Genomic DNA, 27775 nt, shown 5'->3' on the forward strand with positions numbered 1-27775 from the left:
ACACGCATGCAACTCCCTGGTGGACGCAGACAGTGTGCAAAAGCAGACTCATTCATGAGTTTTGGCTGCTGAGATATGAATACCAAGAGGAAGCAGAGAGATAATGCTTAGTGGGTCAGTGAATCACGATTTGGTTAAAGTAAATTCATTGTTGTGCCGTTTGTAAAAACTCCACGTTATAAATGGAATGCCTGCGTTTAAATTAACAAAGGTTTCAAAAACTACTTCATTGTCAGTGTTGAATTTTTTCAAGGTGTGTTCAAGGTCACAAGAAATGATCAGCAAAGTGTGCTCAAGTTTTAAACCATAAAGCTTCCATAATTGAAACAAAGGCTCTGTTCACAAGAGAAAAGCCTAGATTCTACAACTTTTGATGAATTTAGATTTTTACTGTCTAAATTCCAAACACATCTGTTTACGCAAAAGGTGCCGTCGCACTCAGACGTCCCAGCCTATTTACACAGAGGGTCAGTTCACCAGAGATATTTGCTTGATATTTCATCCATCTCAGAGAATGGCCAGGGGCGTAGCACCATCGTGTACCAGTCTACATGGCTTTGGATAAATTCGCAAATAGGCTCAATACTATTAGGGACTAGACTCTTTTTGTGTGATTGAATACAAATAAATGAAATGATCAAATAAGGTGAAAAAGTAGGATTGAATTCAGGGTCCCATAGCGAGCCACAAAGGCGTACATCCTCAGTATTGTAGTACCGAGCAAGCTTTTTTTCTAATTGTCTGTGGGCCTTTAATCTAGCATCCAACCTCAATATTACAGCAGCACTCTAACTGGATTGCTGCTAAATCACCACAGCTGTCACAGCCCCCTAGTGCCCAGGGAGGGAACAGCAGGGGCCCTGATGGGCAGGGGGATTGGGCAGGAGGGAGGCAGGGCCGGCTGTTGGGACGATGGGAGGGGAGGAGGATGATGATGATGATGATGATGCTGGAGGGAGGGATGGAGGGAAATCCTAGGGAAATATGCTGATCTTCTTAACTCCGATTGCAGATTGCCATGGACGTACGGCTGGTGCTTTGCTTGGTCCCAAAGTGCTTTAAACGTGGAGGTTAAAGGGACATCTCACGCCAAATTCCTGTTGTTTTCCCGCCCCTGCCGCCGTCGCCGCCGTGCTCCATTCCCTCCCCCCAAACGCCCCACCCTCACCTTGTCGCCACACCCGATCGGGGCCCCGGGTTCCTGGCTTCCGTGGTTTGGGGAACGGATGCGCTTCATGGGTTGGTGATATCCCGACCGGAGTGTGAACATGGCGGTGGCTCTGGACGCGGTGTGGCTGCGCGTGAAGAACGTGTGCAAGCAGAACGGGCTCCTCATACTGTCCGTGCTCGCCGTTGTCATCGGCTGCCTGCTGGGCTTCTTCCTGCGGACGCGACGGCTCACCGAGCAGGTGGGTCACGCACACTCACACCGCCACGTCACGTTTAGGAGACGCTTCCAACACAAATGAAGACGTAGTAAGGGCTGATATGTTGTGAGCAGATAGGGGTTAGACATTGAATACAGAGCAAGTTCATCGAGGAGCAGGTAGGTGTAAGACAGCGCAGAGACAGGTCATTAAGGAGCAGGGGCTAGGTAGTTCAGAGACAGGTCGTTAACGAGCAGCTAGGGGTTAGATAGTGAAAACAGAGGTCATTATGGAGCAAGTCAGGGTTAGACAGTTAACACAGACAGTTCATGACGCAGCAGGTAGTGGTTAGACGGTGAATACTGGGACAGGTCATTAAGGGGTGGGGTAAGGTGCCTTGCTCAAGGATGCCCACAGGTGGCTATAGTGAGGATCCACTGGGATCATTTTGGCTGGCTCATTCCACTTGACTGTAGTAGGTCGGGGCTTAACACTGTGGTGAGTCGGAGAGCTTCACTTAAAGAGTTAACGCTACCAGATGTTAGCTTGGGCGGCCTCATTTGGAACCGCACCACTAACCATGGGAGTGTAAATGGAGGCCCAGCTTCCAATTTGTTCCAATTTGGAGAAGGCAAATCCCGGATCAATGACGTCAATAGTCAAAGGTTTTTTGTGTGATTTGTATGCATAGCGGGCAAGTCCCCATGACGTGACATTCTTAACATTAATTTGACTGCAAATGCAAGGGCTTTCATCAAAAGGCCATAGGCTCAATCACCATTTTGTTACTTCATTCGATTTATATTTTGATATAATGTCTATTGCTCGCATTACAGCACCACTGCAAATGTAAATTCTTACCGGATAACTTAGTCTAAATACTCAAACTGATGACTTAAGAATCTTTTAAACTGGTCCTGTATTGAGCAGGACTGCTTTGGCTATTGCAGCAGTCAAACAGGCTGCAATGTCACCCCTTGGGGCCATTGCAACCCATCAGTGTACGTCCTCTAAAAGTGCTTGTTTTTGCCACTGGTTTAGATTGTAAGTAGTTATTAAATACTCTGTGAATACCTAGTGCTATTATAAGTGGATCCCCTGTTGTCATTAAAATCCCGTTCCTCCGTCACCCAAATCTTTGAGATAACACTAAGCTACGCTTTATATAGTCCAACACAAAAATCTGGCAGGCACACGTCTCTCCAACTCACGTTTCAACCATTCCCTTCCTGCAACAGCTACTCTTGCAATATTTTAGAGCAAGATTCTTCCTTAAGTGAGACATGCGAAAGGTAAAGAGCAACTTTTTATTTTTCTGTAGGGATCCTTTCAATAATGTCTTCAGAATCTTATTTTAACAAGCTGAGCCTGGCAGATTTTCATTTGGTTCATGTAGCCTTTTCCTTTACACTATTTACTCTAAATAATACTAATGACAGCATGTAGAAGAACATTTACACATGCTGTCCTCTGGCTGGAGCAGAGATAAGTGGTATTGGTGATGCGTTTCACCCAAAACAACTAATCATCCTTAAATTGTTTATTTTACGTAAACCGGAGTGGTCGCTGGACCTGTAGTACTGTAGAGCTTTTAACTTCATTAATCAATGTTTCGGGAGCGGTTGAACATACTGTAGAGACGATACACCTGGACATAGACTTACATTTAGAATTCTATGCTAATTGGATCAATGCAAGTTGTTCTATAGTATGCGCACGTGTGTGTTTGTTTATGTGTGTGTGCGTGTGTGTGTGTGTGTGTGTGTGTGCGTGTGTGTGTGTGTGTGTGTGTGTGTGTGTGTGTGTGTGTGTTTGGGTGTGCGTGTGTGTGTGTGTGTGTGTGTGTGTGTGTGTGTGTGTGTGTGTGTGTGTGTGTGTGTGGGTGTGTGTGTGTGCGTGCGTGCGTGCGTGTGTGTGTGTGTGTGTGTGTGTGTGTGTGTGTGTGTGTGTGTGCGTGCGTGTTTCGGTGTGCGTGTGTGTGTGTGTTTTTGTTCACTTTGGGTGTGTGAGTTGGTGTGTGTGTGTGTGTGTGTGTGAGTGCATGTGGGCTAATGTTAATCCTACTGTCTATAGGATGTAGCACATTCAATTCATTGCTTCCAGAGCTGCCAGGTGGTCGAGGTGCTTAGCGTTTGTTGTCTATTAGTAAGATGGTGGAGGTGAACCCCCTTTTCTTTCCGTTTCACCTTTTCCCTAAGTCTAATCACTTTCTCCTCCTAGGAACTAAAAATAACTTCTTTCCGAGGGCCTTTCAGTATAGTCTCTCAAAGGAGGATTAAGGTTCAATCTAACAAAAGCTTTTTGTAATTGTACCGAATATGTGAGTGGCGGTCGCGGGTGTTTGAGTTAGTGTATGTGTGTGTGTGTGTGTGTGTGTGTGTGTGTGTGTGTGTGTGTGTGTGTGTGTGTGTGTGTGTGTGTGTGTGTGTGTGTGTGTGTGTGTGTGTGTGTGTGTGTGTTTATGTGTCGATGTGTATGTGTGTGTGTGTGTTAAAACAGATTGGTCAAAATATGACCAACATATCTTATATATATATATATATATATATATGGATGGATATATGGCTATATAAATGGCTATGTATATATATATATATATATATATATATATATATATATATATATATATATATATATATATATATATATATATACTGTAATAAAACCATATCATATCTTAAATCTATGATTATGGATTTTATCAATTAACTATAGTCAACAATATCATTGTTAAAGCTACATTGTGCTTCCTTCAAACAACAGTATAACTGTGTAATGGTGATGGTTTCACACAAATGATAAATTAGACTGTTTAATAAAAGGATGAAAAGAAACACTAAACCTTGAAGCACATACTACATGTATGTATGGATGTAAATGTCAATGTTAATGTAAGCACAGACTAATTCTACTAAAGCGCACAGCCTGTTACCTGTATACTCTAATGTTATTGAATAAAATATTGATGACAAAGCACATACCTGGTACACTCTGATTCAAAGAAGTATATTTCTCAGAGGCAGTGTGTATCAGTGTATCATGGTGTTTTTTTACCTTCACCCATCTGGATGGGGGAGAGAGATAGAAAGAGGGAAACAGGTGAGATGTAGAAAAGAGGACAGATTTCAAGGAATGAGAGAACATCAAAACATAATGTTGAGAATCTGTCGAGAGCCAAAAATAATTCTGACATAAAGCTGTGTGTGCATATTTTCAAGGAAACAGATTCTTGTTTTTGTTTCTGCATGACAGGCACAAAAGAGATTCTTCCAGAGCTTTAAGATAAATGCAGTTGTGTTAATGCAAGGCAATTATTAAGCTGTCATTTTCGTCTTTCATCAGCGAGCTACACATTCTCAGAATGGTTAATGGATTGCATTTATGCAATGCTTTTCCAAAAAGTGGCCATAAAGTGCTATACAATTATTTTCTAGCATTCACCCATAAATACACACGCACGCACACACGCACGCACGTACGCACGCACGCACACACGCATGCCAGTGTCAGCCATTTAATGCAACAGCCAGCTGGTCGGGAGCAGTTAAGGCCGATATATGCTCTGTTTTAGACGTAACGTGTAAGCACGTAAGATACATAACCCCCCCTTGCGCGGTAAAATATCCAGCAGGGCCGAGATCGTTTATTGGCCTGTGGCATGTGCCACCGCGACCACTGACATACCATGGCATATGCCGTTCTGGAACGGTAACTGCCGTTCTGAAACGGTAACTACCGTTCTGAAACGGTAACTGCCGTCGCGACCACTGACATACCATGGCATATGCCGTTCTGGAACGGTAACTACCATTCTGAAACGGTAACTACCGTTCTGAAACGGTAACTGCCGTCGCGACCACAGACATACCATGGCATATGCCGTTGTGGAACGGTAACTGCCGTTCTGAAACGGTAACTGCCGTCGCGACCACAGACATACCATGGCATATGCCGTTCTGGAACGGTAACTGCCGTTCTGAAACGGTAACTGCCGTCGCGACCACTGACATACCATGGCATATGCCGTTCTGGAACGGTAACTGCCGTTCTGAAACGGTAACTGCCGTTCTGAAACGGTAACTACCGTTCTGAAACGGTAACTACCGTTCTGAAACGGTAATGCCATGGCATATGCCTTTCTGGAACGGTAACTACCGTTCTGAAACGGTAACTGCCGTTCAGGTGGAACGGTAACTGCAGTTCCCAACAATGGTATGTGACACCAGCATAACTCCTCCGTATAATTTCAAGACAGGTATTGCCATAAATGTAAAGGTATATATATTTGGTATTTATTGACACAATATCACAACATAACGCCGTAAATAAAGGGATTTACACGTTTCTCTCGTCCGTGCTGTTGTAAGGATATTTCCGATCTGTTTGTTGTTGCTTTTGTAATGACAGATGCTTTTGAAAACAGCCGGACCTGCTCCGGTGACGGTAGTTATAGCCTAGCCTTCTAGGTGGCCATAGAGCTATAGTCTATTGCTTTGTTCCAATATCCATACTATCCGCAGTCATTATACTTTATTTTAGTATGACTTATTTTTTATATAGTTTGAGTACGTAGTGCGTTGCAATTAAGATCAGGGCGAAAGGAAGTGTAGTGAAAGGACCCGAATGGTATACTCAAAACGGTCAAACCGATGAGTGTGGATTGATGTACACCTTTCGTGCTCCACGGCAGCGATCTTAGCTACGTAGCTGAAGAGGCGGAGCCAGGCTGAGCCAACGTCGGCGCATTTTCTTTAATAGGTCCATGCATTTTCCACGTATCCTGCATTAATGGAGTCATTTTGTAGTTTTAATAGCTTTATAACTACTATGTGTAAAGAGTTCACCGTTCAAAGCGAGATGTTTATTGCGGTTGCGATCGTAGTTTCCGGTTAGTGCACCAGAGCCAGGTCCCTATAGGGGTGGCACTGTAGGCTATGGCTAGACAGTCATCCATTTTTCCACTCGTGTTTTATCAAGATGTTCTAGTAGCGTAGCCTATAATAAAGCCTACTGTATGACTGCTTCAGCTCATAACTATTCAATAGGCCAAATATTAAGTTTTGCATTTGTTCTTATTGGTGTTTAACCAAATATTTTAAGTAGGCCTATAGGTTCCTATCATTTAACTCTGATCCAGTGTCATAAACCTTTCTATATCGACATGATCCAGTGGTATCATGGCATACAGGCCAAAGGTTTTTCCGCTGGCAAGCCAATTATGTTAATCGGAAGTTCCATTTCCTACTGGAACCACCGTTTTCCCGCTGGCATGCCACTCATGTAAAATGGTATTACCAGTTTCTACTGGCACATACCGTTTTTCCGCTGGCATAGCCACTCATGGAAAATGGTATTACCAGTTTCTACTGGCACTTACCGTTTTTCCGCTGGCATGCCACTCATGGAAAATGGTAATTACCAGTTTCTACTGCCACCTACCGTTTTTCCGCTGGCATGCCACTCATGTAAAATGGTATTACCAGTTTCTACTGGCACCTACCGTTTTTCCGCTGGCATGCCACTCATGGAAAATGGTAATTACCAGTTTCTACTGGCACCTACCGTTTTTCCGCTGGCATGCCACTCATGTAAAATGGTATTACCAGTTTCTACTGGCACCTACCGTTTTTCCGCTGGCATGCCACTCATGGAAAATGGTAATTACCAGTTTCTACTGGCACCTACCGTTTTTCCGCTGGCATGCCACTCATTGAAAATGGTAATTACCAGTTTCTACTGGCACCTACCGTTTTTATAAGAATGATTGTGTAGCTGTGAATCATGAGTGGTATGTGTGTATGAACGGGCAAATACCACAGGAAAGGAATATCTACTGGCAAACGGTAGGTGCCAGTAGAAACTGGTAATTACCATTTTCCATGAGTGGCATGCCAGCGGAAAAACGTCATGTGCCAGTAGAAACTGGTAATACCATTTTCCATGAGTGGCATGCCAGCGGAAAAACGGTAGGTGCCAGTAGAAACTGGTAATTACCATTTTCCATGAGTGGCATGCCAGCGGAAAAACGGTAGGTGCCAGTAGAAACTGGTAATACCATTTTACATGAGTGGCATGCCAGCGGAAAAACGGTAGGTGCCAGTAGAAACTGGCAACGCACTACGTACTCAAACTATATAAAAAATAAGTCATACTAAAATAAAGTATAATGACTGCGGATAGTATGGATATTGGAACAAAGCAATAGACAATAGCTCTATGGCCACCTAAAAGGCTAGGCTATAACTACCGTCACCGGAGCAGGTCCGGCTGTTTTCAAAAGCATCTGTCATTACAAAAACAACAACAAACAGATCGGAAATATCCTTACAACAGCACGGACGAGAGAAACGTGTAAATCCCTTTATTTACGGCGTTATGTTGTGATATTGTGTCAATAAATACCAAATATATATACCTTTACATTTATGGCAATACCTGTCTTGAAATTATACGGAGGAGTTATGCTGGTGTCACATACCATTGTTGGGAACTGCAGTTACCGTTCCACCTGAACGGCAGTTACCGTTTCAGAACGGTAGTTACCGTTCCAGAAAGGCATATGCCATGGCATTACCGTTTCAGAACGGCAGTTACCGTTTCAGAACGGCAGTTACCGTTCCAGAACGGCATATGCCATGGCATTACCGTTTCAGAACGGTAGTTACCGTTTCAGAACGGCAGTTACCGTTTCAGAACGGCAGTTACCGTTTCAGAACGGCAGTTACCGTTCCAGAACGGCATATGCCATGGTATGTCAGTGGTCGCGACGGCAGTTACCGTTTCAGAACGGTAGTTACCGTTTCAGAACGGCAGTTACCGTTCCAGAACGGCATATGCCATGGTATGTCAGTGGTCGCGATGGCAGTTACCGTTTCAGAACGGTAGTTACCGTTTCAGAACGGCAGTTACCGTTCCAGAACGGCATATATGGTATGTCAGTGGTCGCGACGGCAGTTACCGTTTCAGAACGGCAGTTACCGTTCCAGAACGGCATATGCCATGGTATGTCAGTGGTCGCGGTGGCACATGCCACAGGCCATTAAACGATCTCGGCGTCTCTCAAAATATCCCCCCTTACGTGCTTAAGTGCGTCGGCCAAAATTCCTGACTATGCGACTAAAACACTACGGCCCTACGCAGCTTGCAAAGACTGTGATTGGCCAGCTAACCACATCCTTTCAGGAGTCTCACATTTCCGGTTTTACAGCATAATAGCGCCATTTTTAAAAGGCCGTGACAGAAGCGAATGAAGAATTTTGAAGAAGGAGAAGAAGAAAACACAAGAACGAATTATGATAATTATAAATATAAACAAGCCAGCGATTTCCACTTCCACGCCCACAGTTTAGTTCGTTGCTCCCCCTACTGTTCTGGCGGAGAATCCCCTTGCAACACGCGCAATCCTTAAGGAACCTTAAAGGAACCGTAAATCAAAACTTGTCTAAAACAAGTCCCTTGTGTAAATTACGTGCTTACGTCTCTGCGTCTAAAGCGACCCTAAATCGGCCTTTAGTGTTAGTTGTGTTGCTCAGGGACACCTCAACGCTCAGCTAGTAGGGGCCGGGGATTGAACTAGCAACCTTCTGGTTGCAAGTCACCCCGCTCAACCCACTCTATCCCCTGAGCTGCTTTCGTCGTCATCCCAACACCTCAGGTCAATCGGATTCATATGAATCTCTTTAACATATTTGTTCTTTAACATATTGATGTTGTTTATCAACTTTAGGAATATGCCATAAAATATCCCTCTGGTAGTCACTCTTGAAGGAAGTGAAATCTAGGTTTTTGTCTCTTTTCCTTTGGGGGGGGTTCTTCTAATGTAAAAAAGCAAACTTCTTGTCACTGTTTCTGCACTATGGTGATCTTTCATTGATACACCTTTATATACATGGCAATTCTGAGAGTCAATCAATCAATCAATGCTTAATACTTTAAAACTAAAAACAGCATTGGTTGTACAACTGTATTACTACTGTTATTTGATTATATATTCTGATCATAAAAGTAAGGTTTCAAAGACTCATACAAGACCTATACAGACCAACTTCTACAGCCATAGACAAACTAATACAACATTAAAGGGGCAGTTTATCGGGGTTTAAACAAGGTAATATGTTTTATATGATATCCAACATACATATTCAATGGCATTATGTCTCTGTTACTAAAATAAGTCTGTCATTTAGAGAGAACCGCTGTCAAATCCTATGTCTATGCTGGTCTCCACTATCCAGTTCAAAAGCGATCTATTCTGCTCTGAACTCAAACCGCGTTCTTTTCGTGACATTGAAGTTCCATCCAAGGCACTTTGACGTCATGACAACGGCACGCGGGCGGTGAGGTGTGTGTGAGTGTGTGAAGACCTGTCAGGGCATTGAGTGATGTTGATGGACGCTTTCGAGAGAAGGTTCAGCTCCTCAGACACTTATAGTATAATACACGGTATAACACGGTGTGTGCCACATTTAGTAGATGTCTACAACTTTGCTCATTATTACGCTCACAACCATGGTACTAGTTTAACCATCATTCATTTCAACCCAAAACCCATTAATTATAAGGTACCTACAGAAGTATAACTATAACTATAACCACTGTTGTAGCACCTCTGGGTTCCCTTGTGACCCCGGGTTCTACGTAATACCTCCAGGACCCTGGGGAATCGGGGTTCTACGAAATACCTCCAGGACCCTGGGGAACAAGGGTTCTACGTAATACCTCCAGGACCCTGGGGAATCGGGGTTCTACGAAATACCTCCAGGACCCTGGGGAACCAGGGTCCTACGTAATACCTCCAGGACCCTGCATCTGCCTCAGTCTGACTGAGGCAGCTGACTGTCGACGTGTCCTTTGACAACAGATTACTGCCAATGCTTTGGTCATAGACACTCACACACTCACACACACACACACACACACACAGCGCACACACAACACGGAAGCGCACACATACACAACACACACACACAACACGCAATCGTACACACAAACACACACACACACATACATGCCATGGGCACACTCACATTACGCATATGGGTAATGTCAAAATGAATTCACACACCCACACATGCATATACACACACATGCAAGAATCTACATGCAGGCACATACATGAGCATGATTACATACATTTAAATGTTCACCTACATTTGCATGTTCGCATACAAAAGGCAAACAAAAACACACACGTGCAATGACACACATGCCCATGTATCCAAGATGAGCACAGTGCATAGAAACGTCCTCTGAAGTGCTGATCCTGCTCTTATGAAGCACTCTAATCTCTGGCTGCTTAATGCTGCACCCAAAAGCTCTTTAGCTTCCATTACGCTCTCTCCCTCTCCATCCCACTATGCTCTCCTTCCCCGGCCGTCCCCCCAGTCCGCCCCGGCCAGTCACTCCCAGCCTGTGTGTGTTTCTGAATAAGCCTTTTTTTATTTGTTTTGGTTGGGCACTGTGTGTGGTTGGTAAGAAAAACATCTATTACAAAAAAATAAATAATAATGTTTTAATTATATCTTATGTTGAAGATTAGGCACATATACCTGGCGCTCTATTTTGTGATGTATTTTATAAAAATATGATACATATATACATATACTGTTATAAATACATCTTGATATTGGGGTATTACAGCAGCTTTTTGTGCAGAATTCTCTGTCTCTCAAATTCATGCCATGTTTCAAACTGCATAATACATGCCATAAAAGATGACAGACATTCCAGTGTTGGGCTGTGTCAATGTACTCACGCAACACAACGGTAACAACAGGTCATTGGCAGAGGCGCCGCATCCCATAAGGCATACCAGGCAACTGCCTGGGGCCCCGCAATTGTTTGGGGGCCCCGGGCCACGGGGGGGGCCCCCTAGAGCCCAAAAAAAAAAAAAATCCCCCCCCTCCGTCAACAATCGCTCCACTCCACCCCCCCCCCCCCGTCAACAATCGCTCCACCGCTCCTCCAAGATAAACGTGGTACTTCAAAGCTCTGGGACGAAAACTTGTTGCGTTGTCGTCATTTGACATTATCAACGGCTCTGCATGAAGACATCATGTATGAATTGTTTTTTTTAATAAGAAGCATACATGCATCTTACTACTATAATAGCAGACATGTCACAACAGTTACTCAAGTTAGTTATGTGCGCGTGTGCCAAGGAGCCTGCAGCTCACACACACATGCGCAAACGCATACATACACCGCAGGCACGCACATACACATCGTATACACACACCCCACGAACATACACGGAAATGTACACGCAAGCGCACACACCGCACGTAAAGACAAAGGCAGCGAGACATGCACGGAAGCGCACACACAGGCGCGCACACATACACAACACACGCACACACAAGCACGCACACTCACTGCACGTCTAGTGTTGGATTTAATGATTCTTTTCCTTGATTCAGTTCGCGTCAGTCAGCTCGCCAATAAGAGTCGTTCAGAATAGTTTGTTTGTTCGTTCGTTCAGTCGAGTTTCCGTTGGCGGTGAATCGATTCATGGAATGCACGGTTCTCAGCTTTTCAGTCAGACTCAGCTCCTCCCTCGTTCTCATTCACAAACGATCGTGGAAGACGGTCATCTATCAACATTACAACTTTAACCAAACACAGCGGGACGGGGGTGTAGTTGATTATTGTATGTTTAACATCTCAGCAAGATAATAGACTTTATTTAGCAATGATGGTGGGGGTGTCGGGTGGAGAACGAACCATGAAAGAACGAGCCAGATTGACGAGATATTCAAATATTTGATGAATCTGGCATGACACAGAAAGTACAAAGAAAGCATGCATTTACCATTTCACTGACATTGAATCGTATTATCGTACACTCGCTCCCTAAGCCTTTTGTCCCTTCACCACTCACAGTCAGTGAATGAACAGCGAGTCAGCGACTACTGGGTCCGGGAGGAGTCGAGTCTGAGAACGAATGAGACGAACGAGAGAGAAGAATCAGTTTGGTTCGTTCTTGTTAAAGATTCGTTCATTCGAACTGATTCGGTCACGATGACCCATCACTATGCACGTCAAGACAAAGGCAGCGAAACGCTCGCCGAGGTGAGACGTTATGTTTTTAAACATAACGGCTCCGCTCTGCCATCGACACACGCGCAGGCAAGAACACACACGCACGCGCACACACCGCAGCGACACTCGCCCAGGTAAGACGTTATGTTTTTAAACATAACGGCTCCGCCATCGACACGCGCGCCCAGGTAAGAGCACACTCACACCGCAGCGACACACTCGCCCAGGTAAGACGTTATGTTTCTAAACATAACAGCTCCGCGGTCGTCAAACCCTCCCAGGTAAGACGTTCTGTCTATAGACTGTAGAAATTGCGATAAAAGAAGGGAAGAGACAATTTCTCACCTCGACAAGCAACGGCAGGTCTTTCATTTTGTCACATAAAAGCTGTTAAATTCAGACATCACGCCGACCGGCATATCAACACACAAGTGCCGTGATCTTAAAGAGACAGTGTCCCTATAACACAACGAAAACATGTCGAAAACACAGTATGGTTATGTCTATAGAGTCCACCACAAGAATACACTTTGGTGCTCAAACTTTCCCACCTCCTTGAGCCTCTCGAAATTTCTTGCGATGTTGTTATCCCCCCTTCCCCCCTGCGGACTGTTTGAGTTGTTTTATTTTTCTTATTTTTTCTTTGTGTGCTATGCGTGATTGTAGGCTTCTGCTGCCTGCCTTGGCCAGGACACTGGAAGAGATGTTTAATCTCAATGATGATTATTATTTTCAACTAACCAATAGTAGTTGCCTTGCATTTTAAAATCTCAATGAGCTTTTCAGCCCTGAATAACAGTAAAAGCTATTTAATAATTGATTTGCATGCATAGTATACTACACTTTCCATTGAACAATTACCCCTGTTACCATAAATGGACTCATTTTATAATGTAATCAAATGCTCACACACTAGCTGCTTTCAGACACACGTGTATGTGCTGTTATTCTCCTGATGGGCCGTATGTGTGAACAACATATCCTGACATTTGTACCCTGAAAATCTCCTGAATAATACTACCCCTGCAGTAGTATTTTCTCCATAGGAAATGTAAATACCTTACATGTAAATTAGGAGTAGAAAGTCAGTATTTCTCACACCACTTCAGTGGGCTCGTTGATGACGCTTTTGCATGTCATTGAGTGATAAATGATAATCAGCCTGTTGCCTTTTGTTCACTGAATGGTTAAAAAACATTAAAATGTTGGCACTACATTTAAGAGTCATGAATTGTATACGTTGTAACATTATAGGCAAAATGTTATTATATTATGCTCTCAGAAATTTGTTACATCATCGACTGGGGTTCCCACATTATTGCTATGGGTTTAATTACAACTAGAGGTTGTGTTTTCGCAACACACGCGCAAAAACTCTAGTTTCTCTAAAAGCATTTCCATAATAGTACATCTTATCACATCCCCCTGTGCTCATCACAGGAAGCTAGAAAGGGAAATGTGTTGTATGTTGTATGTTGGCTACAGTAGGTAGGGCAGCAATCTGTGTTACGGCGTGAGGGTGTGTTATGGTGGTAGAGATGTGTGTTATTTTGTTGGCTACAGGAGATAGAGCAGATAATGTGTTAGGCCTAAAAAAAAAAAAAGTTTGGTTCCTGTTGGTTGTCATTTGAGGTCATGGGTAGGTAGGGAATTTATTTTATTTTTTTATTTTATTTTTTCCAGCGGCAGCGAATGATAGGTAGGTTGTTTTCATTTAAAAACGAGAAAATTCGCTCATCCTTGTACAGAATGAAGAGGTGCTGTACCAAAACGTAATTATAGAGGTGCTGTACCAAAACGTAATTACATTAAAAAAAATAAAAAAAAATATATTTTTTTTTTTTATAAAACTCATAAAATAATTTGGGTCGCACATAAATTGACAGGGTCGGTCGGAAACCGGAACCAAACACAAAAAAAAATTTTGGCCTTATGTTGGTAGAGATGTGTGTTATTTTGCCGGCTACTGTAGATAAATAAGATAATGTGATATGTTTTTAGTGATGTGTGTTATTTTGTTGGCTACAGTTGACAGAGCAGTGATGACTTATGATGGTAGAGATGTGTGTTATTCTGTTGGCTACAGTAAATAGAGCAGTGACGACTTATGATGGTAGAGATGTGTGTTATTCTGTTGGCTACAGTAGATAGAGCAGAGAGGTCTTATGATGGTAGAGATGTGTGTTATTCTCTTGGCTACAGTAGATAGAGCAGTGATGACTTATGATGGTAGAGATGTGTGTTATTCTGTTGGCTACAGTAGATAGAGCAGTGATGACTTATGATGGTAGAGATGTGTGTTATTCTGTTGGCTACAGTAGTTAGAGAAGAGAGGTCTTATGGAGGTAGAGACGCAGGCTATTGAGCTTTGTGTGGAGCTGCTCAGTGTATCTAGGCAACCAGGCAGTTGAGAGCCTCAAGGTGTCAAGGAGGTTTCAATTAGGAAATAAGTCCTTCCACATTACTCATCCTTCCTTTCTCCCGTCCAAAACAGGAAGTGATGTACTTCCAGTTCCCCGGTGAGCTACTGATGAGGATGTTGAAGATGTTGATTCTACCGCTGGTCGTCTCCAGGTAAACTTGAGGAAATATCATGTCACAAGGGTTTCATATACGACGTATGTTATATGTTGAGAAGTGTTCGTTTTAATGAGTTGATTATAGGTTATGGTTTGGGTTACTGTTATGGATGTTGGGTTTATGGTTCAAAGGCAAGGGATATGGGTTTGGGCTTTAGAGTCATTGGATTAAGGTTAAGAGGTTTAGGGACAATAGGTTTGGGTAAGGGGTTAAGGGTTAATAGGCCAGTGTGAAGGGTTAGGGTGCTAGGGTTATTTGGATTAGGGTAAAGGAGTTTAGGGTTAATAGGCCTGAGTTAAGGGTTAGATGGATTTGGGTTATTGGGTTGCTGGTTAAGGGTTAAGGTTTGTGGGTTATTAGGCCAGTGTTAAGGGTTAGGGGATTAGGGTTATTCGGATTACGGAAGAGTTTGGGACAAGCTGACCTTTTTTTGGATTCTAAATGGAGTTTGCTGTGCCTCTCCACTACAATCACATTAAAAGCACTATATATATAGGCCGTCGTTAGTTTCATTGAATACAATTCCATTCACCCCCACTTGCAAACCTCCATCATCACATACAGCTACATTCACCTCAAACTGCAAACCTCCATCACCTACGTTCACCTCAAACTGCAAACCTCAATCATCAAGTACATTCACACTAAACTGCAAAACTCCATCCCCAAATGCAGCTACATTCACCTCAAACTGCTAACCTCCTTCACCTCATGCAGCTACATGCACCTTCTGGGTGCCCTTACATTGCGCAACACAAAATGTAAAATGTGATTTTAAAAGGTATATTTCTCTGTCCCCCAGTCTGATGTCGGGTTTGGCTGCACTGGACGCCAAGTGCTCAAGCCGGCTGGGTCTCATCACCGTGTCTTACTACCTGTGGACCACCTTCGTGGCCGTGGTGGTTGGCATCGTCATGGTTTCCATCATCCACCCTGGGGGCGCCGCCCAGAAGGAGGACTCAGAGGAGGGCAGCAAGCCCATCATGAGCTCTGCCGACGCCTTGCTCGACCTCATCCGGTCAGAGAAACTCAGGGTCCCTCTCCCCAATCTCTCTCTTCCTCATCGTTCTATCTACCCTTCCATCCATGCGCCCATCCTGGGGGGATGTAGTTTGAATAGGCCGAACTCTCTCTTGCGGGAGGTCCTTGTTATGGGCTGTCAGGTCATTTGTTCCAGTATGTATTAACACTTACTTCACTCTCACTTATGCTTCACTAATGTTGACCTGAGAGTTGTTCCATGGCTATCTCTCTCTCTCTCTCTCTCTCTCTCTCTCTCTCTCTCTCTCTCTCTCTCTATCTTGATCCCTATCTCTCCCTCCATTTCCTTCTATCTCTGTCTCTCTTTTATTTCTCTCTCATTCTGTCCTCACCCGCTCTCTCTCTCTCACCATGATATATTATTGACAGCTTTAATGTACGTCTGTAATCGTATTTAATCATACACAATTATCATGGGGGTTTTCCCTCCGCTGTTTACCAGTAAATGACAGCCTGTGATTGAGAAGAGCTGATTAAATACAGTAATCATTATGTAGATAGTGAGTGGGTGATCAGGGGTCCAGTGGACAGAAGGTCTCAGTTCTCGGTTGGTTTCAGGCCATGCTGTCACACACATTGTTCTCTGTAAACATCTTTGATCAAGATGCGTGTTTTCCTGGAATGGCATGTCTCTCGTAAACAACGTCATTGAAAGCTTGTACAAGCTTATCATACTCAAGGCTATCCAAGGCTATCCAAGGCTATTAGCTCCTATTAGAGACGGAAATAGATACTTATTTTTGCTCAAAGGGGAATTAGCCATCAAAATACATTGCTCAATTAGCACAATCATGAGACATACCATGAGTGAGTGTACACAAAGTACTACAAATCCAACTCTGCCCTCAATCAGGACATATTCATGGTCCAAGAATCCTCACATATATGCGTGCCTGATATTCTCTGGCTCATTTTTTAGCACAGCACAATTAACCTTCATCTTTCTCTTATTGTGCTCTACAGCAACATGTTTCCCTCCAACTTGGTCCAGGCCACATTTCAACAGGTGAGGGACCCGTTTCACATTGAACTTTGGAAACATAAAGACAACCATAACATGCATTACTATCAATTATTCAGCATGCGCCTGTCCCGTTAGGGTTAGTGTACGCCCAAAACTCCAACAGCTCCAGCTCCAAACGGAAAAATAACACTTTGGTTCTAAGTTGAAGCATGAACAATCTAACAAATCGTCCCACTTCATGTTTGAACAACCCATGTTGTTTGCATGTTTGTTTCCCCGTCAACAACAGTATCGAACGAGTACTGAGATCACTATGAAACCGAAGCCCACCGTGAGCCAGAGCCTATCAGAGTCTAGCACGCGGCGGGCCCTCATCTACGGTATCCAGGACGACAACGGAACCGACATCCAGAACTTCGCACTGGACCTGACCCCGCCCCCGGACGTGCTGGTGCGCACCCGGCCAGGGAACAGCGATGGCATGAACGTCCTCGGGATAGTCATCTTCTCATCCACCATGGGTGAGATAACCACCGGCATAACCTCCTTGTTCAACCATGGGTAAAGTCCTTCATCAACCATGGGTGAGATAACCACCGCCATAACCTCCTTGTTCAACCATGGGTAATGTCCTTCATCCACCATGACAACGACGATGACGTTGTCCATGACGATCACATCCTTCTAACACCATGACGATCACGTTGTCCATGACGATAATGTCCTAATCCAAAATGACGATGATGTAGTCCATGACGATGAAGTCCTTCTTACATTATGATGATGACATTTTCCATGACTACTACGTCCTTCTAACACCGTGGCGATGATGTTGTCCAACGATAACATCCTTCTAACACCATGACGATGACGTTGTCCCTGACAACAACGTCCTTCTAACACCATAGCGATGATGTTGTCCATGACGACAACGTCTTTCATCCACCATGACAATGACATTGTCCATGACGATAACGTCCGCAATCCACCATGACGATAACACCATTCTATCACCATGACGATGACGTTGTCCATGACGATAATGTCCTTCCAGCACCAAGACGATAACATCCTTCTAGCACCATGACAATGATATCCTTCTGACACCATGACGATAATACCCTTCTAAAACCATGCCGATAACATCCTTCTAACCCCATGACGATAACGTCCTTCCAGTGGTGGACAGTAAGGAAGTACAAGTTACTGTACTTAAGTAACTTTTTAGCGTATCTGTACTTTACTTGAGTATCATTATTTTGTGAGACTGTACTTTTACTCAACTACATTTCGTGTGTGCATGAGTCTCTGTCTGTGTGCAGCATGCGTGACCATAGACAATAAAATGACATATTCAAATGAGTGCATGTGCACCTCAAGTGTACCAATCAGAACACATGATTGGTGCAGTTTGGGCGGGTTTCTCCCAACTTTGCTTCTGTCCTCGTATGTCTGTTCAGCCTTCGAATTTTGCTGTATCGTTAGACGTTTAAAGCCAACACACAATAATGGAAGAAGCACCAGATATTGAAATTGAGCCCCCATGGCCATATTTAAGCAAACTATTTGAAGTAGTGGAAAGGACGAACAACTCATTCATTTTTAAGTGCCTTCTCTGTCTGCTTAAGAAGCATACAATTTCCTCTTTCAAGAATTCGCCTACCAATATAAAGTAACACATAGAGGTAATGATAATTTGAAATGGTATCAGTACCAGAAAACCACACCAACACCAGAATGGTGTTGGTGTGGTTTCTTTTAACCTTAAATTAGTGTATAAAGGACTTAGCAAGACATTGGAATTACATTACACCAAATTACTTTTCCTTTTGATACTTAAGTACATTTAAAGCCAAGTACTTTTATACTATTGCTCAAGTCAAAGTTTAAAGGGAGTACTTCCACTTTTACTGGAGTAATATTTTACACTAGGTATCTCAACTTTTACTCAAGTACGTCGTCTGAGTACTTCGTCCACCACTACGTCCTTCTAGCAGCACCATTACAAGACGTCCTTCCGATATCTCAATCGTCTCATTCCCATGTGTTGTGGTGCCTAGATTATGATGCTTATGATAGATTTCTAATTGGAAGTATTACTTTTCAAGCCAATTAGCAACAATTTACGGTACAACAAGTTTAATGTCGTTAAGGGGAAGGCAGGGGACATGGCATCCTGCCAAAGGTTGTGGACATTGCAGGGATGGAATGGAACCCAGGCCCCTTTAGTTGACAGACAAACACCCTGACCTACACTGCACACGACACTATCCTGACCCCCCCCTTGTGTGTGTATGTGTGTGTGTGTGTGTTTGCCCAGGTATCATGCTCGGGCGGATGGGCCCCAACGGCACTGCTCTGGTTAACTTCTGCCAGAGCCTGAACGAGGCTGTCCTGAAAATTGTCGCCATCGTCATCTGGTAAAGCAACAAGCATCTCTCTTCTACAGTATAATGAAGTATTTATCAAGACTTTGCTTGATTGCTTTTGGAAAAGGGCTAGCACCAAGTCATCAACAAGCAAACTCTGTCTACTGGTTAGATGACATCACAAGTGGTCATGTCGGATAAATAGATCCCCTCTCTGATGGACTGTGGTTGATCAATCAACTACAATCATTGGGACCCTTTGAAGAGTGACCAAATACAATTATTTAATCTTAGAACAGCACCACCTCATTGGTTTTCCTTCTGATCGTGGCTGAAATCGTTCGGGTTAACCTTTAACTTGCCATACAGACAAGGGGAAGTAACAGCTATGACAGACTTATTCCACTCATATGTCGTGTGCCGGGTTTGCTTTCGTCACTGACAAGTGACACTGCCGGTTGATTACTCATTAAACAATTCCACCTCCTGCTAAACAGGTACTTCCCGTTTGGCATCGTGTTCCTGGTGGCGGGCAAGATCCTGGAGATGAGCGATCCATCAGCAATGGGGAAGAAGCTGGGCTTCTACGCAATTACAGTGGTGTTTGGTCTGGTCCTGCACGGCCTCTTCATCCTGCCAGCCATGTACTTCTTCATCACCAAGAAGAGCCCCATTGTCTACATACGAGGAATCCTGCAGGCGCTGCTGATCGCCCTCGCCACCTCCTCCAGGTCATTCACAGTCACATCCACAACCAAATCCACATTCACACCAACATTCACATTCAGGTTGACATTCACACCCAAATTCAAATTCACTTTAACATTCGCAATTACATCTGTATTCACTTTCTCATTCACATTCACAATCAAATTCACGTTCCAATTCACATTCACATTTAGGGCTGTATTTTAACGGTCTGAAACGCAAGTTAGAAGCGCGAAACGCAAGTAGCTTTGTGGGAGGATCTCTGATGCTGTTGCTATTACACCGGCCGATAAATAACTTGCGCCCGACACAAATCTAAAATGGGATGGTCTGAATACCCGTATGTGTGTTTTGGGCGTAATATGCATTAAACCAATGAGAGTGTCATCTCCCATCCCCTTTAAGAGCCATGAGTGCATTTTAACCTGACAAGTTGATATTTTGACAGCGCGTTTGCACTCTCCGCTGAGACAGATGTATGACCACATGAATTTCAAACTTCAAATGGCTCACTTTATGGCCAAATAATATGGCCTAATTCACACATGGAATAGCGTTTTCTTCTACAACTTCAGAAACACTGAGAGGTTATGTAAAGGTCGGCAAAGAGAACTTAACACATTTATGATATGCGGTCCTGTGGCTGCAACTGTGGGTCTATTTAATGATATGTGACAATACATTAACAAACATCGTTTGTTACCAGTATTGTATACATTATCGTTATCGACTTGTGTTCATAATATGCATGTGTCCCCCCGTTAATATAAATTGCCATGGACTGTATTATGCGTTACGTGTTTAGTTTGCGTGTGTTTAAACAGATGGGTGCAAACACCCGCATTCATTCATTCTTTTAAACCCTCACTCGCGGTCAAATCCTCATCAACCCTAAAAGTTATGGGCTTGTACACGATGTCTGTGTCAAGAAAATATTTGTTTGCTGTACAGTCTTTGCAGATGCACTGATTTAAAAGTAGAACTTATTACCGCTGTATCAGCTTTTCTTTCCTAAATAATTTAACCAACGTTATCATTTACCCTAAAACGAGATCTTGTTTGTTATATAACAAGTTTATTATTCTCATTATTCTTATTTGAATGCATGGCATAGCCTACTACAGTGTGCATTCATGCAGCCCCTATTGAAATTTATTTTTTTCACAATCCACATGCTATTTCTCTACAGTTTCACACATATGAACAATCCTCGACATCATAATATTTCAATTAGGCTAATTGTTTGCATGTTAGTGCTGTGTATAGCCTACGTGTGTAAGCTTATGTTACAGTTCCGAACTGCCTAGTCACGTCAAAAATAGCAACAACAACTGTGCTATTCGCTAGGGCATTTAGACGAGGTCTGCGCCTGAACAAGTGTAGTGGCGCGAGTTTGCTGCAGGGGAAATTCAGCTTTGCGCCTGGTGCAAACTAGCAACGATACATGCGTCAGTGTAGAAAGTAAATTGTGCTGAGTGCAAGTTAGGGCCCTTAGTCCTTTGGTCTTTTAGTAATTTAGGCATTTTCAGAAGCATACAATCAAAAGTAGAGCGCAGAGTCGATTTTGGAATCAAACATACAGATTAGTCAATATGTTTTTTTTTATTTTATTGTATTTGAAAACGACGATTTACCCTGACATACTGACTTCCTTTTGGATACTTGACATATTTACTCTACTGGGAGAATGGTGAGAATCCAATGGAATATGACCAATGCCTGCTCCTATAAACACATGAGTGTTATTATAATACTACTGGTGTCTATCCCCAGCTCCGCCACGCTGCCTATCACCTTCAAGTGCCTGTTGGAGAACAACCACATCGACCGGCGCATCATCCGCTTTGTGTTGCCCGTGGGCGCCACCATTAACATGGACGGCACCGCGCTGTACGAGGCCGTGGCGGCCATCTTCATCGCCCAGGTCAACAACTACGAACTAGACTTTGGTCAGATCATCACCATCAGGTCGGTCATGAGTAGATTACCCATCCCTAGCTGTGGTTGGTGGGCTCTGCGTGGGTAGGGGTGGAGGGGTGGGCGGGTGGATGTGATGCCCTTCCCATCTGAGCTCAAAGCCTATTAACAGACTAAAGATATGATGAGGATTTATGGTTGCTTTTTTTTTGCCTCCGAACTATGTCGCAGATTGAGATTTTTCAACAGATGAAATGATATAAATTGTGAACCACACCCCCCTCCCTCCCCATCCACCAACACCCCTGAGGATGGTCCCAGAGCTCAGGGGAAGGACATTCATCTGCTGCATGTATTGGGTTATGACCTTCAGTGCTCCACAACAGACCAAACAGGGGGCTGACAGTCCATTAATCTCTCTATTGAAAGTGCTCTGTGACCTCAATAAAACAACAACAACATGTCTTTCAGTCACGCCATCAGCAGACCGCCTTGCTGCTCCCACACACTACCCACGCTGGGCGGGGTTTATGTGCACACATAGATTTATAATACATATTACAGCTATAGCTCAACTGACTGGCTGACTGATTGACCGAGTGACTGATGGGCTGGGTAAGAAGACAGACAGTGTGTGTGCATCTGCATCCATAGTTATGCTGTGTTTGTGTCAAATGTAATGTGTGTTTGTGTTCAGGTTGAGGTCTGTTTGTGCAAATGGTTACTGTGTATTTGTTTCCATTGTTACAGTGTGTTTGCGACCATGTTCAAGATGGGTTTGTACCCATGGTTGTGCTCATCTTGAGGTGTATTTTTGGTTCTGGTTACATGTGTTCGTGTCCATGGTTCAGGCAAGGCAAGGCAAGGCAACCTTATTAATGTAGCACTCTTCATACACTAGGCAGATTCAAAGTACTTCACATAGAAAGATCGTCATACAATAAAATAAAATAATAGAATAATAATATTATTATAATAAAAGAATAAAAATAAAACAAAGGCAAAGCCCAAAAAACTGCATGGTAGAAAATGCTATGTATTAAGATTCAGCAGAAATCTAAAGCAAACATAAAAGTCTTCAGTCTTGTTTTAAAAGTGGACAGAGTTGGGGCAATTCTTAAATCATCCTTTATTTCAGCTATTTGTTGCATAGTACCTAAATCCTGCTTTTCCATGTTTCGTGTTTACTTTCGGAAAAATTAATAGATTGGTCTCAGAATCTCTTAGTGATCTAGAGGCTTATGTAGTAGAAGCATGTCAGTTATATTCTCTGGCCCTAAACCATGTTGGGATACATACGGGAGCAGCATGATTTTAAAATCAATTATCTGACATACAGGGTGCAAATGTAACAATTTAAGGATTAGTTGAATATGTTCATATTCTTTGGTCTTTGTTAAAACTTTGTTCTGAACAACCTGTGGTTGCCTTAGAGGTTTCTTTGGTAGACCTTTGAGGAGATCATTGCAGTAATCAACCATACTAGTGATGAAGGCATGTACACGTTTTTGTATGTCTTGGGTGGACTTGAGCACTCTCAGTCTTGCTTAGTTTTTACGGTGATAAAAGGCCAGATTTTGTAACTGATTTGAGGTTGCTGTCGAAATAAAAATCTGAATCCATGATAACCACTAGATTTCTGGCTTTGAGTGAGGTTTTCAGGCACAGAGAGTGAAGGTGTTGGTTTGCTTCAGTGTTTCCCCTATATGCATTCAGTAGCGGCACACCGCCGATGCTGGATTAAAAAATAAATGTGCAAAAAAATATTGTGCAGAAAAATAAGTTCAAGGCACATTTGCACAATTATCTGGTCTCAGCAGATACCTTGACTCTGTGGTTTGTTATGTCATATTTGGAAGCTCAATATGTACATTTTTCCCAAAACAATCTCACCAGAAGTAACCTTTTAAAGAGTTAGTTTTCAAATTGTTCTTCCGGGGGGGCATGCCCCCGGACCCCCCTCATACCAACTCACAGCCTCACTGCTACAAAAAATCAAGGAGAAACACTGTTTACTTTAAACCTTTCTGTTTTAGCACCAAATACAATTATCTCGGTTTTGTCCTAATTTAGTTGAAGGAAATTTTTGCACATCCAGTCTTTGACTTGCTCAATGCACTGGCACACCAGATCTATGGGCTGATAGTAATTTTGTGATAGCACTACATAGATTTGCGTGTCATCAGCAGAGCAATGATGGTCAATGTTGTTATTTTGCATGATTTGCCCTAGTGGGAGCTTGTAGATGTTGAATAAAAGAGGGCCCTAAGATTGAACCTTGTGGAACTCCATATTTGGTTCTAATACAAAGTCGCCAATGGAAACAAAGTTCCTATCTTGTAGGTAAGACCTAAACCAATTTAAGACTCTGCCTGAAAGCCCCACCCATATTTCTAATCCGTCCAATAGCATTGTTTGGTCTACACAATGTTGAATGCAGCACTGAGGTCTAGTAGCATTAGTATTGAGATTCTGCCCGAGTCTGTCTTAAGAGGGATGTCGTTTACAACTTCAATAAGTGTTCTAGGTCGAAATCCAGATTAGAAGGTGTCATTGCAACCAGTTGATGCCAGGAAGTGATTAAGTCGCTCGAGGACAACTTTCCCAATGATTTTACCTATGATTTTACTTATGGATGATAGATTTGATATTGGTCTGTAGATGTTATTAATGGAGGCATCTAGGCTCCACTTTTTTAAAAGGGGTTTAATAACTTTAGTTTTCAAGGCTTTTGGGAAATTGCCTGATTGGAGGAGCATTACTGCCAATGCTTGGCACTATGTCACTTGTCTACTGCAGCTGTTAACTCCAAAAACATATCTTAACTAGAAATAGTTGTTCTCAAGAATAAAACGTGGCCATCCACACGTCAATCCATCTAGGGAATTTTTCTCTATGAAGGATTTCATTCTGGTCCACCTTGGCTCATGTTTCTGCCCATCCCCCTAGCATCACGGCCACAGCAGCTAGCATCGGCGCAGCAGGCATTCCACAAGCAGGGCTGGTCACCATGGTGATAGTGCTTACCTCCGTCGGCTTGCCAACTGACGACATCACCCTCATCATTGCTGTTGATTGGGCGCTGTGAGTGTAACATTTCTCTTCTCATGGTTGAAAGTTCACATTGGAATCAAACAATGTGGAATTATTAGATTAAAGTACCTCGAAGTATTTAAAGGTAGCTCAAAATTGGTAGTACTGATGTTTTTCATCTGTTAATAGCGGATTAACAGTTATGAGTTGGTTAATAGTTCTTAATGAAATCTCTCCAGTGACCGGTTCCGTACCATGGTGAACGTCATGGGGGATGCCCTGGCCACAGGCATCATGGCACACATCTGCAGGAAGGACTTCATCAAGGAGGGGGATGGGGTGAGTCTAACACCAGGTTTTCCGACAGCACACTGCTACACAGTGAGGGGGTTCCACCCAGGAACTCCATGATTGTATGACACTGTAAGCCACTAAGGCAAATTAGTACAACTATTCAGAGTTAAGGTTCTCAAAGTACAGGCAAACCTCATTTGGGAGCTGCAGGGTTGCTGGCTCCCCAGTTAACACACCTTCGATTCAGTTTCAATTAGCGGAGGACAGGTGCGTCCCATTAGTGCTTAATCAGCCGGTGACTGGGTAACCCTATCAGCCATTACAAATATAATGCAAGCAATAGCAGCAGCTGTCTTACCAGGAGAAAGAGTCATTGAACGCTGCTGTTGGGGTTTGGTTCTCCCTCAGTGCATTGGGAGAGAGATTGGGAGGGGGTTGGAAATGGCTTCCAACACTATCTTCTTCCGGATAAAAACATAGTCAAAGATGGCACCTGAATATGCTAAATGTAATTTAACTTTCAAGTTATAAGGAGGTTTCAAGCTGAAGTAGCATTTAATACTCTTTAATTCTGATTTCAAAATTAATTGATGATGAGCGTTTTGCAAATCATGTATCCAATTCTTCCTTCCATCCTGTCTATCTGTCCGTCCGTCCGTCCGTCTGTCTGTCTGTCTGTCTGTCTGTCTGTCTGTCTGTCTGTCTGTCTGTCTGTCTGTCTGTCTGTCTGTCTGTCTGTGTGCTGATTTGCTCCTGCAGGTACCATTGATGTGCGAAACCAAGCCCATGTTGAGCGGCCCACCGCAGGTCAACTGCCAGAACAACAACGGCAACTACCGCGCCTCTGCCCTGGGGCTCAAGTCGGAGCTGCTGCCCCCGGACGTGGCTCGGCTGGTGCAGCTGGAGGAGGGAGTTCGCCCCGCGCCGGCCCATCCCCACAGGAGGAAACCCCCCTTACCACCGAGACATGGGAAAAACAAGGACCACCAGCACTGCGCCATCGACATGAACGGCATTGAGACCAACGTATAGCGTCGGGTGCTAGGGGGGGTCCGCCGCTCAGAATGCGCAGTCACTGCTGAACGCAACGCATTGTGTGCGTGGTCAAAGAGAACGCAGAGGACTCGGGGACAAGCAAGGAACCTTGAGGTCTTGATGTGAGGGCTTGGAACGTAATGTTTATTTTACTGGGTGTCAGTTACCAATGGACAAGGCATCGCAGATTTCTCAGTATTTATTTTTCAAAACGGTGAATGGAATGGATTTTTTTTTGTCCTCCGCAAGGCCAACCGACATTATATCGATATTCTATAGAGTTGAATGTTTCCAACAAAGCACTGAGCTCGGATTCCTCTTTGGATTGGTCCACCCATCGTGGGGTCCGCTGGCACCCAGAGGTCCGGTCAGAACACTCTCTCCTAGGAATTAAAAAAACGGTGTTGTGCAAAGTCCTTGAGAAATCAGATATTTAGTACATAACTAAATATCTGCATCGCTCGATTGGTTTCTACTGGACAGTTTTATAAGCTTCAATCAATCGCAACTGTCATGAATTTTATATGATTTCACTGTGTACCATTGTCAATTTGAGATATGTTTTCACACCACTGAATCCGGAGCCAATAAAGTTGCATTTAATCTTGTTCAATATCGCCTTAACATGCTGGTGGTGCCAGAATGGAGATAGTATGAAGATAACAATGAGGATGATCACTATGAATATTAATATTAAATCAAAGTAGTAGATGGTTATGGTGGAGATGAAGATAATCATGATGAATATTGTAAATTGATGGAAGTAGATGGTGGTGGAGGGGATGAGGAAGATGATGATGCTGATTAAAATAACCATGATGAAGATTACAAATAATTGATAGTATTAATAGTTCACGATGATGTTATAAGGATTTTAATGATTATGATAATGATGGTTGTAAGATAATGATAATCAACAGTGTCGTATCTGAAACTGATTTAATTATTTTTAAATCATTGACGAAGCTAACTTCATTTGAGTGGTATTTTCCTTTCTTTCACTTGAACAATTTTTATTTATTTTTACTTAACTCAGTCTTGTGTTGTCCACATTTGGCCATGTTTCTACCATGTAACTCTTAACTTAGTATCTAGTGAGTCTTTAACTATCTATTGGCTTACATTCGTAACAATTACCGTATCAATATTATTATCTATTTATATTTACGGGAAATGTGTCTATATAACCCAGGTTCAACTATTAACTAATAAGTTAAAAAAGAGTTAAATCAAGAATGTTTTTTTCGTAAAACATGAATAAGCCCTTATTGAAATGTAAAACCATCTAAAAAATAACCTTCGTAAAAATGTAAACACAAAAACATTGTAGTAATTGTGAATTAACTGCCAGATGGATAAATCTATAACTTGTTTGTATCAAAAACATTTTTACAGAATAAAATAGTTCAAAGTGAGTTATTTGGTGT

At 43.0% G+C, this 27775-nt stretch overlaps 1 protein-coding gene across 1 annotated transcript; it reads left to right on the forward strand.

The window, feature by feature from the left end:
- The first annotated feature begins 974 nt into the window (after window positions 1-974).
- On the forward strand, window positions 975-27707 carry slc1a7b (solute carrier family 1 member 7b). The gene is made up of 11 exons (XM_030373030.1): window positions 975-1409; window positions 14902-14981; window positions 15790-16005; window positions 16992-17034; window positions 17282-17513; window positions 19313-19412; window positions 19859-20092; window positions 21843-22037; window positions 24936-25070; window positions 25259-25358; window positions 26073-27707. Exons 1-11 carry the CDS (start codon window positions 1269-1271, stop codon window positions 26343-26345), a joined length of 1749 nt encoding a protein of 582 aa, XP_030228890.1. The 5' UTR covers window positions 975-1268; the 3' UTR covers window positions 26346-27707.
- Window positions 27708-27775: the final 68 nt, after the last annotated feature.

This window comes from Gadus morhua, chromosome 12 (assembly GCF_902167405.1).
Source record: "Gadus morhua chromosome 12, gadMor3.0, whole genome shotgun sequence".
NCBI classification, from domain to species: domain Eukaryota; kingdom Metazoa; phylum Chordata; class Actinopteri; order Gadiformes; family Gadidae; genus Gadus; species Gadus morhua.

Bases quoted from the DNA above. Each gene is read 5' to 3' on its own strand.
- slc1a7b (XM_030373030.1), top strand. From the start codon at position 1,269: ATGGCGGTGGCTCTGGACGCGGTGTGGCTGCGCGTGAAGAACGTGTGC. The intron at 20,093-21,842 runs GTCATTCACAGT...GTCTATCCCCAG, and splicing joins GCCCTCGCCACCTCCTCCAG to CTCCGCCACGCTGCCTATCA. The intron at 22,038-24,935 runs GTCGGTCATGAG...CCATCCCCCTAG, and splicing joins GGTCAGATCATCACCATCAG to CATCACGGCCACAGCAGCTA.